At 44.2% G+C, this 16,949-nt stretch overlaps 1 protein-coding gene across 9 annotated transcripts in view; it reads left to right on the forward strand.

Moving 5' to 3' along the window:
• DAAM2 (dishevelled associated activator of morphogenesis 2) overlaps nucleotides 1-16,949 on the forward strand; it is a 240,039-nt gene that overhangs the window by 145,558 nt on the left and 77,532 nt on the right. For all 9 annotated transcript variants that reach the window (XM_037895546.2, XM_037895551.2, XM_037895548.2 and 6 more), the window contains 2 exons: nucleotides 7,860-7,954; nucleotides 16,504-16,837. In XM_037895546.2, the coding sequence (XP_037751474.1) occupies nucleotides 7,860-7,954; nucleotides 16,504-16,837 (429 nt within the window). The remainder of the gene's footprint in view (nucleotides 1-7,859; nucleotides 7,955-16,503; nucleotides 16,838-16,949) is intronic.

Here is a 16,949-nt window from a genome sequence, read left to right on the forward strand (position 1 = left end):
CAGGATAAAAACAGAAATATAGGGCAATGAATATTCAAGCTTCAGGATAAAACTAACCACTTACTGATCGGATCTAGGGAACAACCTCCGTTATCACCATGTTACTCGATAATTATTTACTAGGGGGTTATTATACCTTCCTCTGAAGCATCTAGTGCTGGCCACTGTGAGAGGCAAGATAATGAGATAGATGGATCACTGGTCTGATCTGGTATGGCAATTCCTGTGTTCTGAAGATTCATAGTCTGTTACTGATTCTGCCTTTGGTTATTTATATGCAAGAGCCATTGATTTCCCTCATCAGCTCTGCATGAATTTAGCTGTTAACATCTTGGGCAGTGTGAGTTGGTGGGTTTTTGTCATTATAATTCATTTATAAAAGCTTTTCTGTTCACCTTCATAGCATTGTTATGGGCTTAAAAATGACACCCTGTTGCACATGTTATAGATTGTTGGTTTCTTCTTGGTAATACATGTTTAGTTTACTGACACAGTCAGTGTTTCACTAGTGCTTCAGAGCCACCCTAGGAAGGTAACAGAAGAGCTGCTTTTTATTCTGTCATAACTCATCAAAAACTACTACCTAACTGCTGATTCCAGAATTTGTTGGTGATGAGGGGTGAAGTGGAAAGAACGCAGATTGATTTTAAGAGAAGAGGCTGAGTTTGCACGATTGGCAAAGATTAGTGTTTTGATGTCTAGACTGAGCAAATTTACTCTAGAAGAGTCATTAAGGGAGAAGAAAAATGGAACGTTACATTGTCACCACACTAAATTCTGCTCTGAGGGCTTGGTCCAAAGCCCTTTGAAGTCATTGGGAGGCTTTCCAATAATTTCAGTGGCTTTGGATCAGTCCCTAAATTTACCCTGGTGTAAATCTGGAATGAATGTGTAACTGATGGTGTTCTAAAGCTGGAGCAGCTTCAGGGACTGAGAGCAGATTTTGGCCTACTTTTTCTGATTTTAACCACATTTTAAGAATGTCAGTAAACACCAGGTTCTGGTAATACTGTTTTGACATGCCCTGGCCTTAGAATGATTGACAAATTTTCCTTTTCCCTTATGTTTTACCCAATCACTGGAGATATTTAAAGGCTACTTGGGTTAAAATTAATGGGCCTCATTTACCGTTTATTTGCTCCAATTTTACGCAGGTTTAGCTCCAGTGATTTGTTTTCAGTAGAGTTACATCACTGTAAAACTGGAGTGGAGTAGCGTAGCAGTGAATCAGGGTGTTTTAAAAGAAATGTCTTCACCTGTGTTAATAGGACCTCTGAGATTCTTAAAATGGAAAGAATTTTTTAAGAGCCCCTTCACTTTCACTGCTAATGCTGCTGTTATTTTCATTCTCCACCCTGAGTGAAGTGTTAAAATAAATGATTAGTCAGTTTCACTTTGTTTCCAATCCGTATCTAATCAGGTAGTGGCTCTTCGAGCGTTAGCACGTGCTGCAATATTTAGATTGCAAATACTGCAGGGGAATGTTAAACTTAAAACAAAAATATTATTAGAATTTTAAAAAAACATTAGACATGTTTCTATTTTAAAATGTTATGCCCTGGTTTTTGCAAAACTTAAGTTTTGGACCTACTGTAAATCAATCAGTGTCCCTTTAAACAGCACCTTCATACCTTGTTGCTCCTAATTGCTTAATTATAGGGGCCTATCTTAGATATGGGCTACTCATTGATTAAGATGAGAGCCTGATCCAAAGCCCATTTGAAGTCTGAAAGTCTTTCTATTGACTTCAAAGGCTTTGGATCAGTTTCTGACTCTCCAAGGCCACCGCGTTCAATGGTAGTGTTACCAGAAGGCCTTGTAATGTGGTGACTCTTGGAATGCTGGGCATTCCGAACCATAGATCAATATGTTAGGGAGCGCTCTGTTCACTGGACTAGAGGTCGCAGCTTTCTCTTTCAGCTAAACAACCTGGACGCTTTGGGCCCAATTCTGTTCTCTAGTTGAAAGTTCATACTCAGAGTAGTTATCAGTGGTTTACTGTCAAACTGGAAGGATGTATTTAGTGGGATCCAGCAGGGAATCTGTCTCGAGTCAGTACTATTAAATACTTTGATTAATGATAATGGAGTAGAGAGTATGCAATCCCCCCTGGCTTGGTGTCGTCTGCAAATTTTATAAGCAAACGCTTTGGAGGATAGAATTAGAATTCACAAAAGCTTGACAAATTGGAGAATTGGTCTGAAATCAACGAGATGAAATTCAACAAAGACAAGTGCAAAATGCTTCACTTAAAAAGGAAAAATCAAATGCGCAAATGCACAATGGGAAATAACTGGCTAGGTGGTAGTATTGCCGAAAAGAATCTGGGGGTTATAGTGGATCACAAATTGAATATGAGACAACAGTGCACAGTTGTGAAAAAGGCTATATCAGTCATGGGCTTATTAACTGGAGTGTCCTATGTAAGACACAGGAGGTAATTGTCCTGCTCTACTCAGCATTGGTGAGGCCTCAGCTGGAGTACTGTATTCAGTTTGGAGTGCCATGCTTTAAGAAAGATGTGGACAAATTGGACAGTCTAGAGGACAGCAACAAAAATGACAAAAGGTCAAGAAAGCCTGACCTATGAAGAAAGGTTTAAAAAAAACTCTGGCATGCTTAGGGTGAAGAAAAGAAGACTGAGGGGACCTGATAACTGTCTTCAAAGATGTTAAGGGCTGTTATAAAGAAGACTGTTGTTGATCTCCATGTCCACTGAAAGTAGGACAAGAACTAATTGGCTTAATGTGCAGCAAAGGAGCTTTGTTAGATATTAACATAAACTTTCTACCTCTAAGGGTAGTTAAGTTCTGGAATAGGCTTTCAAGGGACGTTGAATCCCCATCATTGGAGGTTTTTAAGGACAGGTTAGACAACCATCTGTCAGGCATGGTCTAGGTCAGGGGTGGGCAAACTATGGCCCGTGGGCTGCATCCAGCCTACCAGCTGTTTTAATCCGGCCCTCAAGCTCCCACTGGGGAGTGGGGTCTGGAGCTTTCCCTGCTCCGGTGCTCCAGCTGGGGAGCAGGGTCGGGGGCTACTCTGCGTGGCTCCCAGAAGCAGCGGCATATCCCCCCTCCAGCTCCTATGCATAGGGGTAGCCAGGGGGCTCTGCATGCTGCCCCTGCCCCAAGCGCCGCCCCCACAGCTCCCATTAGCCCGGAACTGTGGCCAATGGGAGCTGCAGGGGCAGCACCTGCAGACGGGGCAGCATGCAGCAAAGCCACCTGGCCGTGCCTCCGCATAGGAGCTGGATGGAGGGACATGCCGTTGCTTCTGGGAGATGCTTGAGATAAGCGCTACCCAGAGCCTGCACCCCTGAGGCACATCCCCCTCCCCCGTGCCCCTGCCCCAGCCCTAATCCCCCTCCCACCCTCTGAACCCCTCGGTCCTAGCCTATAGCACGCTCCTGCACCCCAAACCCCTCCCAGCCTAACCCCAGAGTCTGCACGCCTAGCCTGAGCCCTCACCCTCCACTCCACCTTCCTCATGCCCCAGCCCAGAGCTTCCTCTTGCACTCTGAACTCCTCATTTCTGGCCCCCTCCCGCAGCCCAACCCCAATTTGGCCTGCCATACAATTTCCATACCCAGATGTGGCCCTCAGGCCAAAAAGTTTGCCCACCCCTTGTCTAGGTTTACTTGGTGCTATTTCAGTGGGGAAGCTTGGACTTGATGACCTCTCAAGGCCCCTTCCAGACCAACATTTCTATGATTCTCTCACCCAGTTTTATACTGTTTACGTCCATATAACTTCATTGATTTGCACCAGCATGGGTGAGAGTAGAATAAGGCCCCTGCTATACCTGTCATGCCCCCTGTTATAACTGAGTGAGCTGTCCTTCAGATCATCCATTGGAAGGATGATACCAACTAGTTCACAAATGGAATAGCTCATGCATCAATCCCTGGAAGAAAGGGAGCTAACTATTGACGCTACCTAACTTAGAATTGTGCCCTTCATTTCCACACCTGTAATTTTGTGCCTGTAAATCCAGTAACTTGACATCTAGTGCCACAAATCATACCAGTGATTATCTGCAGACACAAAATCATACACCGTTCTAAATATCAGGGTCCTCATCTCAGCTGATTCATCAAGTCATGAAACTTCTCTTTGTAGGATATAGCAGCTGCCCTATTTCTATCACATGTCAAGAGACTTGTCTTTTTCTCTGTGATAGTGTCTGCTTGGCAGCCTCAATAAATGCAATCCCCAGTTTACGGGGGAGAAGGAAGGTTACTTTTGACACCACCATGTTGCTTTTATGATCTTGGCTATGTTTGCACTTGTACAGAAGGGCGTGCTGGTGAACAGTAGCTGCACATACAGCTCTTCGGAGCGATAGCATGAGATGGGGTCAAGATTAATAAATACAGCTGTTACCAGGCCCTTTTCTCTGGCTCAGAAATCATTTGCTCAGGGCAAAACAGCTTCATAGGGACATAAAAGAAAATGTCTTTTAGCAGAATCTAACAGGTGGAGGATGACTCCATCTCCCATCTGGTTCATGCTGCTCTAAACCATTGTTTGCTTAGAGCATCTTACGTTTGTTTGGTTTTTTAAAATCTGTAATGGAGAATTTCTGCTCTTGGATCATCCCTAATCCAGTTCCAGAGATGTTATGGCAGCTTGAATTCTACCTGAGCTCATTTCTTTGAAGAAATGTTTTTAAAGGGATATTGCCCAGATACTAGTCACATTAATAACAATAAATGGCCATACTCTAATTATGACATAGGGCCTGATTTTGATCCACTTGTTTAAATCGGAAGTAATTTCACTGAACTCAGCTGAGTAACAAGTTGTAAAAATGGTACAGGTGGGATCAAAATAAGGAACTTGGACCATAACTGTAAAATTCTGAAAATCCAGTTTGTGCTTTTTTTAGTACTGTTTCTGCTACTTACTTCCTTTATTCCATCTGACTCCGCTTGGCAAATGAAACTAGGCAGGTCAGTTCATTTTCCGCTTCTAGTCAGTTTTGCTTTCTGGCTCTTATGCACTAGCATTATGCTGCTGTGTTTGGATTTCTAGTATTTCAGAGCACAGGAGGAGGGGGAGGTTTTTTCCCTTGGATTTTAAACAAAATACAAAATTTAAATTAAAATTTCTATTCACACTGAGCCAAATTTCCAAAAGCAGTCTTTAAGATTGCCTGTCATTTTGAAAACACAATTCCTTGTATATAGTTTTTTCCACATATGTGCAGTCTCAGACTAATCCATGAAGACCGGGTAGCTGGATGTCAGATTTCCCTGATGTATTCAAATCAACAGTTCTGAACATGCAAAAATTTACTGGTGAAAAATAGTATGTATGTAATTGTGCATGGAGTATCTCAGGCTGGTTGAAGCCCCTGCAATAGTTTGCTCCTCCTTTTTGTCTGTGGAACAAAATTAACTTACACGGAGTCCTAAACTAGGCCAATATTATCCCTTTAATGCAGTTTTTAGTTCAGAAAAACTATTTTCCAACCAAACATAACTATGAAATGTAGCCACAAACAGTGATCCCCACACACAACAGTTTCCCGTCCCTCTCTCCTAGTGGTGATCCTGTTTTCTGTAACTTTCACACTGTAATTTCATGATGTGGACATGTGACCCTTCTGTCATTAGAGGAGGCACAGGGAGTCGTGTTCCTGGCCGTGAGAAGTGAAGGGCTCTTGGCTGCTCATAGCTTCCAGAAAGGATTTTTCTGTAATTAACCATCTGCTGCAAAAGCAGGATTACTTATGTTTGTTTCCCTTGGAAACAGACTGTCTCCACTCTCAACAAAATACCTTTGAACACCCTCCTGCCATCCATGTGCCTCCCTCCAACAATGGGTCAGAGGAGAAAGTAAGCTATTGTAAAAATGGGATCCTTTCAAAGGAACGTTTATGGGCCAAGAAAAGTTGACCGTATGGGCCCTCACCCAAGGAACTACAAATCAAGCACCAAAACCCGCCTCAGGAATCTGCAATTGAGATTCCACAATGCGTTTTCATGGTTTCTATTTATTTTTTTGAAGAGGGGATTGTATATGGCTTGGCTCGAGTGTTTCAGTATATGTTTCTGGCTGTTGGGGATGCTGGCAGAAGATAAAACAACATCAGCTTATTTTCCATCAGTAGCACTCTGTCATTCGATTAGGGCAGGAAATATCTCACTCTGTTAGTGAGTGAATTTGACTTTAGCGTGGATCAGAGAGAGGACCCCTAGAGTTAAATACAGCTCCCTGTACCATCTGTGTAGCATAAAACAGCCACGGCTCTTAGCCAAGTGACCACCCTCAGGATTTGACATGCGTTGACACCACATGGTTTGCAACACAGAAGGGTTTGGGGAAGAACGGGAGGGAGAGAGTTAAGAGATGCTCCAGTGAAAGGAGGATTTTCTTCGGGACTTCCTTGCTGAACCATTACCATAAAGACCCTAGTATTCTGTCGTAATGGGTCATTATTGTAGGTGCTTGATAGTATTTGTTTAATCAAGGTATTTATTCAAGAAGAGTCTGAGTTGAGAGCTGAGATTCTCCTAGTCTTAACTTTGTTTTGTGAAACCCCATGGTACCCCTGTCAATAAGCTAGGAATGATCATCCATCTTCTACAATTAGGGAACCTCAGGTAGAGAAAGACATAGGCCAAAATGTTCAAATGTAGTGGCTTGATTCTCAGAGGTGCTGAGCTCTAAACAAATCCAATTGACTTCACTGAGACCTATGTATGCTTAGCATCTCTGAACATCAGGCTACCCATTTCAAGTGTCTGACTCTGAATTTAGATGTCTAGAATTGTGCCTCCAAGTTTGAAAACGTGGGTTTCATTGACTTGCTCAAGGTCATATAGCAAGTCAGGGAAGAGCTGGGTGGGACTAGATCAGGAGAACTGGCCTTTGGGCTGGACACCCAAAAAACGGCGCCACCCAGAATTAGTGAATACAACTGAAAATGTAGGTCTTAACCTCTTTGTACCTTGGTGCACCTGTCTGAAAAATTGGAACAGCAATAGAATCATAGAAGATTAGGGTTGGAAGAGACGTCAGGAGGTCATCTAGTCCAACCCCAACTAAATCATCCCAACCAGGGCTTTGTCAAGCTGGGCCTTAAAAACCTCTATGGATGGAGATTCCACCACCTCCCTAGGTAACCCCTTCCAGTGCTTCAGCACCCTCCTAGTGAAATAGTTTTCCCTAAAATCCAACATTGGCCTCCCCCACTGCAGCTTGAGAACATTGCTTCTTGTTCAGTCATCTGCCTCCACTGAGAACAGCCGAGCTCCATCCTCTTTGGAACCCCCCCTTCAGGTAGTTGAAGGCTGCTATCAAATCCCCCCCCCCTTACTCTTCTCTTCTGCAAACTAAATAAGGCCAGTTCCCTCAACCTCTCCTCGTAAGTCATGTGCCTCATCATTGTCATTGCCCTATGCTGGACTCTCTCCAATTTGTCCACATCCTTTCTGTAGTGGGGGCCCAAAACGGGACGCAATACTCCAGATGTGGACTCACCAGTGCCGTATAGAGGGGAAAAATCACTTCCCTCGAATACCTGCCTGTTAGGAACGTTGAGACTTAAATTGTTTGTTCAGACATATTGCAGTGAACATCCCAGATAAGAGACAGGAACATTATTTTGTGAGGGCATCTGTGACTTCCTCTGGTAATCTGAGAACACTGGGTTATACTCTATTGCCAATCCACAGGAATAGAAGCAGCCTCAGCTGGACTCAGCTTTCCAGCTGGAAGCAGCAAGCACCTCTAAGTGATTTGGTAGAATATTTCTTATTGATGACCTCTGGGCTGTCTAGCAGTCTGTTTTCTCTGACCTTCCATCAGGCAGCCCTGGCTTTTGTAACTATCGCTCTGCTTTCCAAACAGATGCAGACCCTGTATGCTTTTGATGAAGAAGAAACAGAAATGAGGAATAAAATAGTTGAAGACTTGAAAACAGCTCTGCGGACTCAACCCATGAGGTAATTGTTGTTCATCTTCTCTTTCACTCACTCCTTCACAGGGCTATATATGACACAGGAAACGGTGGTAGTGAGAGAACCTTCAGCTGCGGATCGCAGGCAGGTACCCAATTGTTTCAAAGAAAGCTGCCTTTGGTAGCTCATAATTTTGATAGAGAACCTTACAAACCTTCACCTCTATACACTCCAGGTGTATGTGTGGAGTTATGAATGTGCCTCCAGGAAAGCATAAGACAAGTTGCATTGTTAGAAACCTGAAGAAGGTCTTTGAAGATAGAGGTGAAAATTGTGGTAATCAGATTCTAGACCACATGGCCTGTAGTACCCTGCGTATATTAGCGAATTAAGGATGGCATGTCAGTCTTAACTCTTGAACTTTGTTGGATTCAAATATCCCTTATCTGGAGCAACTCAAAATGCTAAGTATGAAATATCCAAGTCATCTGACATGCACCTGATGTGGGGTTTTGTTTTTGTGATGCATGTAGCTATGAGAATGTAGCAAGATGTTTGATTATACGATGGGTTTGTCTGTGATAGCAGAGGACTCTGATCTAGGGAGGTCCCTTCTAGACCTGTATTCTTATGTTGGGTTTTTTGTTTGTTTTCACAAAAATTGTGTACTGCACCTTCAAAAATCTAAGGTCCCCTTTTGTTTGCTGGGTGCAGCAATAATGATTAATTATAATTACTTTAGAGACTCTTTACATTGGAAAGCGCAGTGTACAGAAAACAGAACCATAACAGGTGTGATCTCAGGAAGCAGAGTGGATTGGTCAAAAAGTTCATGAACATTTCACATAGGCCTGAGCTTGACTGATGTATCTGCATCGAAACCATGCAGAAGTCAGTTTCCTGGGGCTTCAATACATACCCTGGTGAAGTGTGACAGTTCCATGGTGAGTTCTGAAGCCAAAGCTCCAAGTGACACCAAGAGAGGAACCACAAAGGTACTAACTCCCACTGAAATCATCCACCTTTCTGAATGCCACCTCCAAGAGAGTTGGGAACCCAGGTAGGTGGCAATTGAGAAGAATCTCTTCCTCAGATGTTCCTGCAAAGCCAAAAGGCTGAGCTTTGCACATCTGTGCCCTTCATGTTATCGCAAGTTTTTTGTGAACATGAATTATAAAGACTTGTGGATTTAGTAAAGAGTCAAATCGAATGTGATCAGTGCAGTTACACCAGCGATAATTCTGGAGCATGTTCCAATTAACCAAATCAAGCAGCTGGGAGCAATGATTGAAATAGAGGTTGTTTTTTCCCTTTATGCAGAGAGTTGTACAGCTGGCTGGGTGGTGCATGTGCATGCATGCACAGCTTCCTTGAAAGCATCAGGTGTTAGCCTCTGTGGGAGGCAGGATGGAGTCATTGATGGACCAATGGCCTGAGTCATTATGGCAAATCCCAAATAGTCTTAACTATAACAGGAAGTCAGTCCTCCCTTGTCAGGATTTGTTTTCTTCCTCCCTCCATGCGGGAAAGCATAGTCCACTCAAAGCTCTTGAAAATGGGAGAGCACAAAAAAGGTGCCTTGTTTGCCATGTCGTCCATAAATCTTTGAGTCCCGCCCCTCACACACACTAATAATCTGCTGTGTATGTCAAGTGGGGGCAGTGTGAGAAAGCAGCTAATGCCACGTTATCTCAGGAAAAATCCTGAGTGGGAACTATGTTAATCTGAGCAGAAAGAACCCACTGTTCTTTGCTTTGCTTGATACAGGCCCCATTAAGAATCCACTAGGGTGCTAGCTGCCCGCTTTCCAGGAGCAAAAACAACTTTTATTATGACGCTTGTTCTCTGTTCTGCAGGGATGTGAAGGGAACATCTAAAAAGCAGACTTGCCTGTGCAGCCTTCCTACAAGGCCCCTCTCTTGAAAGAGCTCGATGATTCTGAGTGCTGCGTGGCACGCTGGGAACTCTGGATTCAGGTTTCAATCCCTCAAACTTTGGAGTTTTTTGGATCCAGGGTTTTATTTTGGCCCATTAGAGAGAGAGAGGGAGGGTCCACTTGCAAAGTCCAGAGCTGGCTCTAGTTTTGGAATCAAGTTCAGGAATGTTCAGGTCTGGGATTTTGGTTTGGGACCCTCTCTAATTATAACTGGAGTAGGGACACCAGCAGATAGGAGGAGGCTTCAGATCTGAGATTTAGGAAAGTGAATCTGGATATTGTGATTTGGGCCTATCTTGACTATAAGCCAGACAGGAACACTGACAAACCTAATGCTCCAGGGTACTCAGGGTTTTTCCCAAGTATAGCCGCCAATTAGAACTGGTGAAACATCTCCCAGAACATCTATTTGTGTTGCGCTCTGAACGTAAAGGAACTTCTATGCACTCGCATCTTCTTTTTGAGGCAGCAAGCAAATGCAAATGGCCTGTCACTTTAGCCTTTGGTCTTCCTCAGGCTGGGTGAGTGCATGCTCAGGTACTGGATGAGCCTGGAGCTTTTAAGTGGAGAAGGGAGACTAACTTATTGACCTGCTGGAATGTTGTTCTCATACTTGTTCATGATTTGAATCCATATTCAACCCCTTGCAATCTGACTTCATCTACTGTAACCCAAAATCCTTTGTGGCAGTTTTGACAGAACTTCGTAGAAAGTGCTGTACTGTGACATACAGCAGCTCCTCTGTGGTGAGTTTCAGGGCAGTGTAGCTGACAGTGGTGAAATGATTTGGAGGATGTTGTTGGCATCTGAGGACAACCTGCTTGCAAGTGACCATCTAATCTTGACTACCTGTATTCTATTCACACAGCAAAGAACACAATGCAATGGAAACTGACTTCAAGGATAAACAGGAAACGTGGCAGCTTGCCACAACTTCCCCACTCTTAAGCCAGGTGCCGGTGGTTCAACTCACATGTCAATAGCTGCTATGATAGAATGTAATCAATCCTTTGCATTGGTGCAGACCTATTTTGGGGTGTATTCAGTGAAATTGACAGACTTTCATCATGTCAATTGAGTACATTCATGGCAGCAAGCTGTGGAGTGAGGCATCTCCATGGACTTGAGTGTCCAGCTCAAACATATTCACAGCCACCAATAAGGTTCCTTCTATCCTTCTTGAAGGCCTTTCCAATAAGTTCCCACTCCCCAATCTGCTGGGGGGGGGGGAGGAATGTGAGTGGGCTAAAGGAAGTGTCTTCAGCCAAAGATCAGATTTTCAGGGCTTTCTCAACCAGTCTTGTGCTGCTTCAGCTGGGTCTCTCAACAGGCATTCATTTAATTTGTTTATAATAATGAGCATCTGCACCAGCATCAATGAACTGTTGCTTAAAGCGTTCCCTCTTAAATCGCTGATGGGGCTTGAACCTTGTTTCCCATAGTTAAGCAAAACCAAATTTTGAGTTAAATCAGTGTCTCAACTAATCTCCAATGACTCAATTTGTTAGCTGCCAAACGGGCCTTCTGCCAATGGCCGATCAGCAACCCAATTCCTTCTTTGATGAAAAGAATGCAGGGGTGGGGGAGCCACAGCTACATCAGATCCCTTCTGTAAGCAGCTTTGTACATAGGTCTTCAAGGTACCAGTCTTTTTAGTTGAATTTGGACATGAATCCCATATTCCAGGCCGCTTCTTTTCATTAGATGCCTGACCAACATGGCAAATGAAAATCGAAACTTGTATCAAATGGACTGAACAGAATCTTCCTGCAGAGGGCACAAGATACTAATGGGGTGCCTTGGTTGCTTACCCATAGGCATCTCTGTAAGAGGAGTCACTGAACCAAGTGTCCCCATCTGGATATGTACTTTATAATACTGTAGAACGGAGTCCCTTTAACTGGTGTGACAGGGTCAGGCCAGATGGCTACAGGAGAGTGTTAGAAGGCAGATGGATTAGTCCCAGATTAAGCAGGTCTATTTTCCCTGGGTAAGGTAATGGGCAGTTCCAGAACAAGAAGGAACTTGCTGGAAAAATTCAGGCAGGCAGGCTAATTAGGACACCTGGAGCCAATTAAGAAGCTGCTAGAATCAATTAGGGCAGGCTGGCTAATCAGGGCATCTGAGTTTAAAAAGGACCTCACTTCAGTTTGTGGTGTGTGCGCAAGGACCTGGGAGCAAGAGGCACTAGGAGCAGAGAGAGATGGTGTACCGCTGGAGGACTGAGGAGTACAAGCATTATCAGACACCAGGAGGAAGGTCCTGTGGTGAGGATAAAGAAGGTGTCGGGAGGAGGCCATGGGGAAGTAGCCCAGGGAGTTGTAGCTGTCGCACAGCTGTTCCAGGAGGCACTCTAGACTGCTGTATTCCACAGGGCCCTGGGCTGGAACCTGGACTAGAGGGCTGGCCCGGCTTCCCCCCAAACCTCCCAACTCCTGATCAGACACAGGAGGAGTTGACCTGGACTGTGGGTTCCACCAGAGGGGAAGGTCTCTGGGCTGTTCCCCGACCCACATGGTGGATCAGCAGAGACTGCGGGGGTTGTTTTTCTTCCTTTTTCCCGTGCTGGCCAGTGATGAGGTTAGCTGAGTGAATGGCAGGTTTAAGTCACTAATAAAAGTGGCCAAACTGAGGGCTGCCATGAATCTCTGAGGCAAGCAAATCCGCCAATAAGCGCAGGACCCACCAAGGCAGAGGAGGAACTTTGTCACAATGGGATACCCATCTGTAAAGTTTGAAATGAAACACACCTGCATCTCAGGTATCTTTTGTGAAGCTTAATTCATTAAAGCACTCTGCTTTTAGATGAAAGTGCAATAGACATTCCGTTTATAATAAACCAGTGTGTCGGTCTCAGTGCTCAGGAGCAGCCCTACAATAATAAATAAGTGCATGGATCTCAGTAGCAGCTGTATAAAAATAAGCCATTGCATGGATCCCAGTGCTCAGGAATAATCGTTACATTCAAGAAAATATGTATTGTAAGGAAATGGATTTTAATTTAAAGTTCCTCAAAGGTTATTACTAGAATCGGTGAGAGAACAGCTTTGCTCTTCATATTTCAGCACTTGAATATGGAAGTGCAGCCGCACAGTGAAAATGAAAGTTGATGAGGGGCACGAGAAGTTAACCCACCTTTTTGGAATCTCGGGAGAGTTTTGGCTCAAGTTTGAGGGGAAAGGGAGAAGGCTCTTATTTAATCTGAATTACCAGCAATAAATGTCATCACTCTTCTGCCCTGTTCCAACGCTATTTTACCCAGTCTTAAAATAAATGGAGGTCGTGTTCTCTTTATTTTGGCTTGGTTTAGCCACATCTCACTCCTGTGTACTTTAGCTGGTCACTAATCTATCCAGCAAATGCAGCCTATTCTGCTTTGAATTTCAGGCAGGGCAGAGGTCCAAGGTTCGTCAGGGTTGTGCATGCCTCCTGATCCAAAGGCCACTGCTGCAGCTAGCCTGGGAAACATCGCCTTGACTGTCAGTAGGGTGGGAACATCCTGCCCTCCCCCCATGCCCCGTCCCCTCCCGCCCCCCCGGTTTGTTTTTTCCATCTTTCCCAAGCTGTGTCATTTCTCACAGTGAGCCTGCAGCACAATCTGTACAGGGATAGGTCAGAGAATAAGACAAGCAGTGGGGAAAATCACTGCCACATAGGCCTTGTCTACATTAGGATGAGAGTTTTGTTGTTAGGCTGTGTTCGCTAATATTCAAATTAACATGTTTTAAAACCCTAATGTAGAACCCTGTTTTTTTTAACATGAGTTACGCTGGTCAAGATAAAGCCTGCAGGGAGCCTAGGGTTTAATTCAACCAATCTGGCACCTATTTAAAGCACACGCTGCCTTGTCTATGCTGGAACTTTAGAATGTGTTACACAAGACACGTTAACAAACACGTTCTGACATCACACCTTTACATCTCCATCCAAAACAAGGCCCTCATGTACAACATATGAGGCACGTGGGAGGCTAATTTTGCACACACATAACACAATGATGAAGGTACTCTTCCCTAGAAATGCGACTGCACGCCTTGTACATGCACAAGCATGTGTGAGCATGCGCCTATGTGTACACAGATGCACAAAAGCACTAAGCAAACATTATGATGTCAATGGCATTCAGCTTAGGAGCTGAACTCTCCCATCTGTCTCTCACCCATGTAGACCACATAAAAATGCAATGAGAATGACATTTAGTTCATGAGCTGGACTCACTCACACTGTATAGCTTTTCCTGATGACAGGGCACTGAGTGTTTTCAAAAGAGAAGGTGACGATCATAGCTTCATCCTACATCTGATGTCAGCTGAGATTGGGAGGTAGTCCAGTTTACTTCCTATTGAGTAACAGAGATTAGTGTTTTGCTCTCTGGACCAGATAGGATACAGGAAAATCCCAACATTGTTTGAAACTTCGTCGTTAATCAAGGTCTATGACATCAGTCTCTTTCCTGCACCTACCCTTCTGCTGGAGTGACCTCACCCTAGAAATCCTAGCAACGTTTCTCTGCCATTAGATTTATTTGGGTATTGTGCTTGTGAGACTGTCTCTGTGCTTTCACAAATGATTTGTCACCTGGTCTTCAGAGCTGGGCTGGCAGAGGTACATGAAAGTCACAGTGACTTGTATGTCTTGCACCAATAGCCAGTGCTCCATCTGGAAATGGAATTCAGAAACCCTTGACTGACCAGGCTCTGAGTGATTTTCTTGAACCACTGGAGAATGCTTTGTCCCCAGGGCGGTGTCAGTCTTATCCTCCCCTTAGCCCTGGAGCTATGAGGATGGCAATGCTGTTGCTGCTCAGTTTTGGTAATGAGTTTGGCAAGCCCTTGGATTCACAAAGGAACTTGGCAAGAGTCACCATGAACAAATAGATCTGAAGTAAATGTTAGGACTCAGAGCTGATGATGTGTGTTGTAACATCCTATTCAGGCTAGAACATGGAGAAAATTTCAGGCCTTTCTGGGCCACAGCTGGCGAAACATCTAAAAGTGATCATTTCATGGCCATCTGCTAGTCTGCACAAAATAATTTTGGTCTCAGTCCAATTCTCAGTGGACACATGCATGACAGACACAGCACCACCACAGTTGGCCATGGCTGCCTAAATTGCAGTCTTGGCAGAGAGGCCAGCAACCAAATGGGTCACAGACCCTGAACTACCCATTAGTTTTCTTGCAAAGAGTTAGAATAACAAAAAAGGGTGTTTGGTGTCTTACTGAATTCCTGGTGCACTCTGTGCGGTCCTTCCATCTACCTGAGGGGAGAGGGGCTTCTGTTCCCGTGGCTCATATAGATAAAGAGGTAGGATGGTACACCCAAAAGACAAGTAATTTGTGATCAGAGCAGTGTGAAACTTGGCAGTTTTGCTGAGCTGAGTTAATGAAATCCCTCTTCTGATTGTTGGTGCATGTGTGTTTGGCCCCTTCTAAAATTTGCTTTGAAGTTCAGGTCTGAACAAACCTCAGAGCAAAACTCATCTGAAACCATCAGGTTTTGCCTGGTTTCTGCTCAGAACTGTTGGTCCAAGTAAGCTGAAGGTTGGCAAACTGTCTAGTGTATCTGGCCCAACTTTCAGGTGGGCCATGAAATTTCCTGTGTGGTAAAGTGGAGTACCAACCAAAGGACTGGCTGACATACTTCTAATGTAATTGTATACTAATACATAACTGAGGCTCAGGAGTGTTCTTGTGCACAGAGGCGAGAACAGAAAGCAATGACACACACGCTTGGAACCGCTCAATGTTCACAAGTTGGACAGGGAACTGGATGGGATCCTGTTCACTTCACTTTGCATAGGACCCCAAAATCTTAAGCCTACTGAAAACTCTCAGTGAAATTCAGCTAAAACCAATTGGGTGAATGTGTTCCCAGTATTGTTGCACTGACTTCAGTGGACTCCGTTAACTTCAATGGATTAATTCCAGGGATGAACTGACCCATTGCGTTTTTATCTTTGGTTTGAATGAAACTATAGACCCTTCCTTGGGCTTTTTCTATGTTGTATCCATACAGATTGGTGCACGATCTTTATCTGAAACCAGACACATTTTGCCTGGTTTCATAATGAAAGTTTGACACACAACCCTAGTGATTGGAAAAGTGACCCCCAACTTGGAATAAAACGGTGTTGGAACATGCTGTTCCTTCTGCAAATTCACTGCCTACATATCTAGTCTATTTGTGTCCTCATGCCAGATCCTGATGGTATCCATGGTGGCCATTGAGTCTGCTCCCTCCTTAAGAACATCTCTCCTGCCAGCAGAGATCCTACAAGCCATTTTGGGAGTTTTGCCTGATCCAGGATTGTAGGTGTAGGCCCTATAGATTTGCCAGTATGTAGGAATCTTTTCACCGGCCATTGAAATGCAGCAGCCATTGTGGTTGAATGTGGTAGTTATTATACAGTAACACTGTCCAAGCACATAGGACAGGGGAAACAAAAGGTGGGATTCGAAGCAGACACAATGTAATTACCTAAATTGGAAAATGACCGTGACAAGAAGACTGACTGTCTGTGACATGTTGCCTGGAATCATCTGGAGTTCTTTAGGCTACTGACTGCTCTGTTCTTAGCATCAGAGTTCCATAGTCTATTAATTTGATGCCTATTGTACAGTTCGCTTTAATTCTGTTTTTCTCCCTTTCCCTTCAGGTTTGTGACCAGGTTTATTGAGCTGGATGGCCTGACCTGTTTGTTGAACTTCCTGAAGAGCATGGACTATGAGACCTCAGAGAGCCGCATACACACATCCGTTATAGGGTGTATTAAGGCACTGATGAACAATTCCCAGGGACGAGCACATGTCCTGGCCCATCCAGAAAGTATCAATATCATCTCCCAGAGCTTACGGACTGAGAACATCAAGACCAAGATCGCTGTGCTGGAGATCCTCGGGGCTGTCTGCCTGGTGCCGGATGGCCATAAGAAGGTCCTACAGGCCATGCTTCACTACCAGGTCTATGCTGCAGAAAGGACAAGATTCCAGGTATAAACACTCAGCCAACAATGCACAGCACAGTGCATCTTGAAAAGGGTGGTTTGTACTTATACACAGTGTATAACATTGTCAGAGGCATAAAGTTCATTTTCCTCACCTG

Source organism: Chelonia mydas, chromosome 3, assembly GCF_015237465.2.
Source record: "Chelonia mydas isolate rCheMyd1 chromosome 3, rCheMyd1.pri.v2, whole genome shotgun sequence".
NCBI lineage: Eukaryota > Metazoa > Chordata > Testudines > Cheloniidae > Chelonia > Chelonia mydas.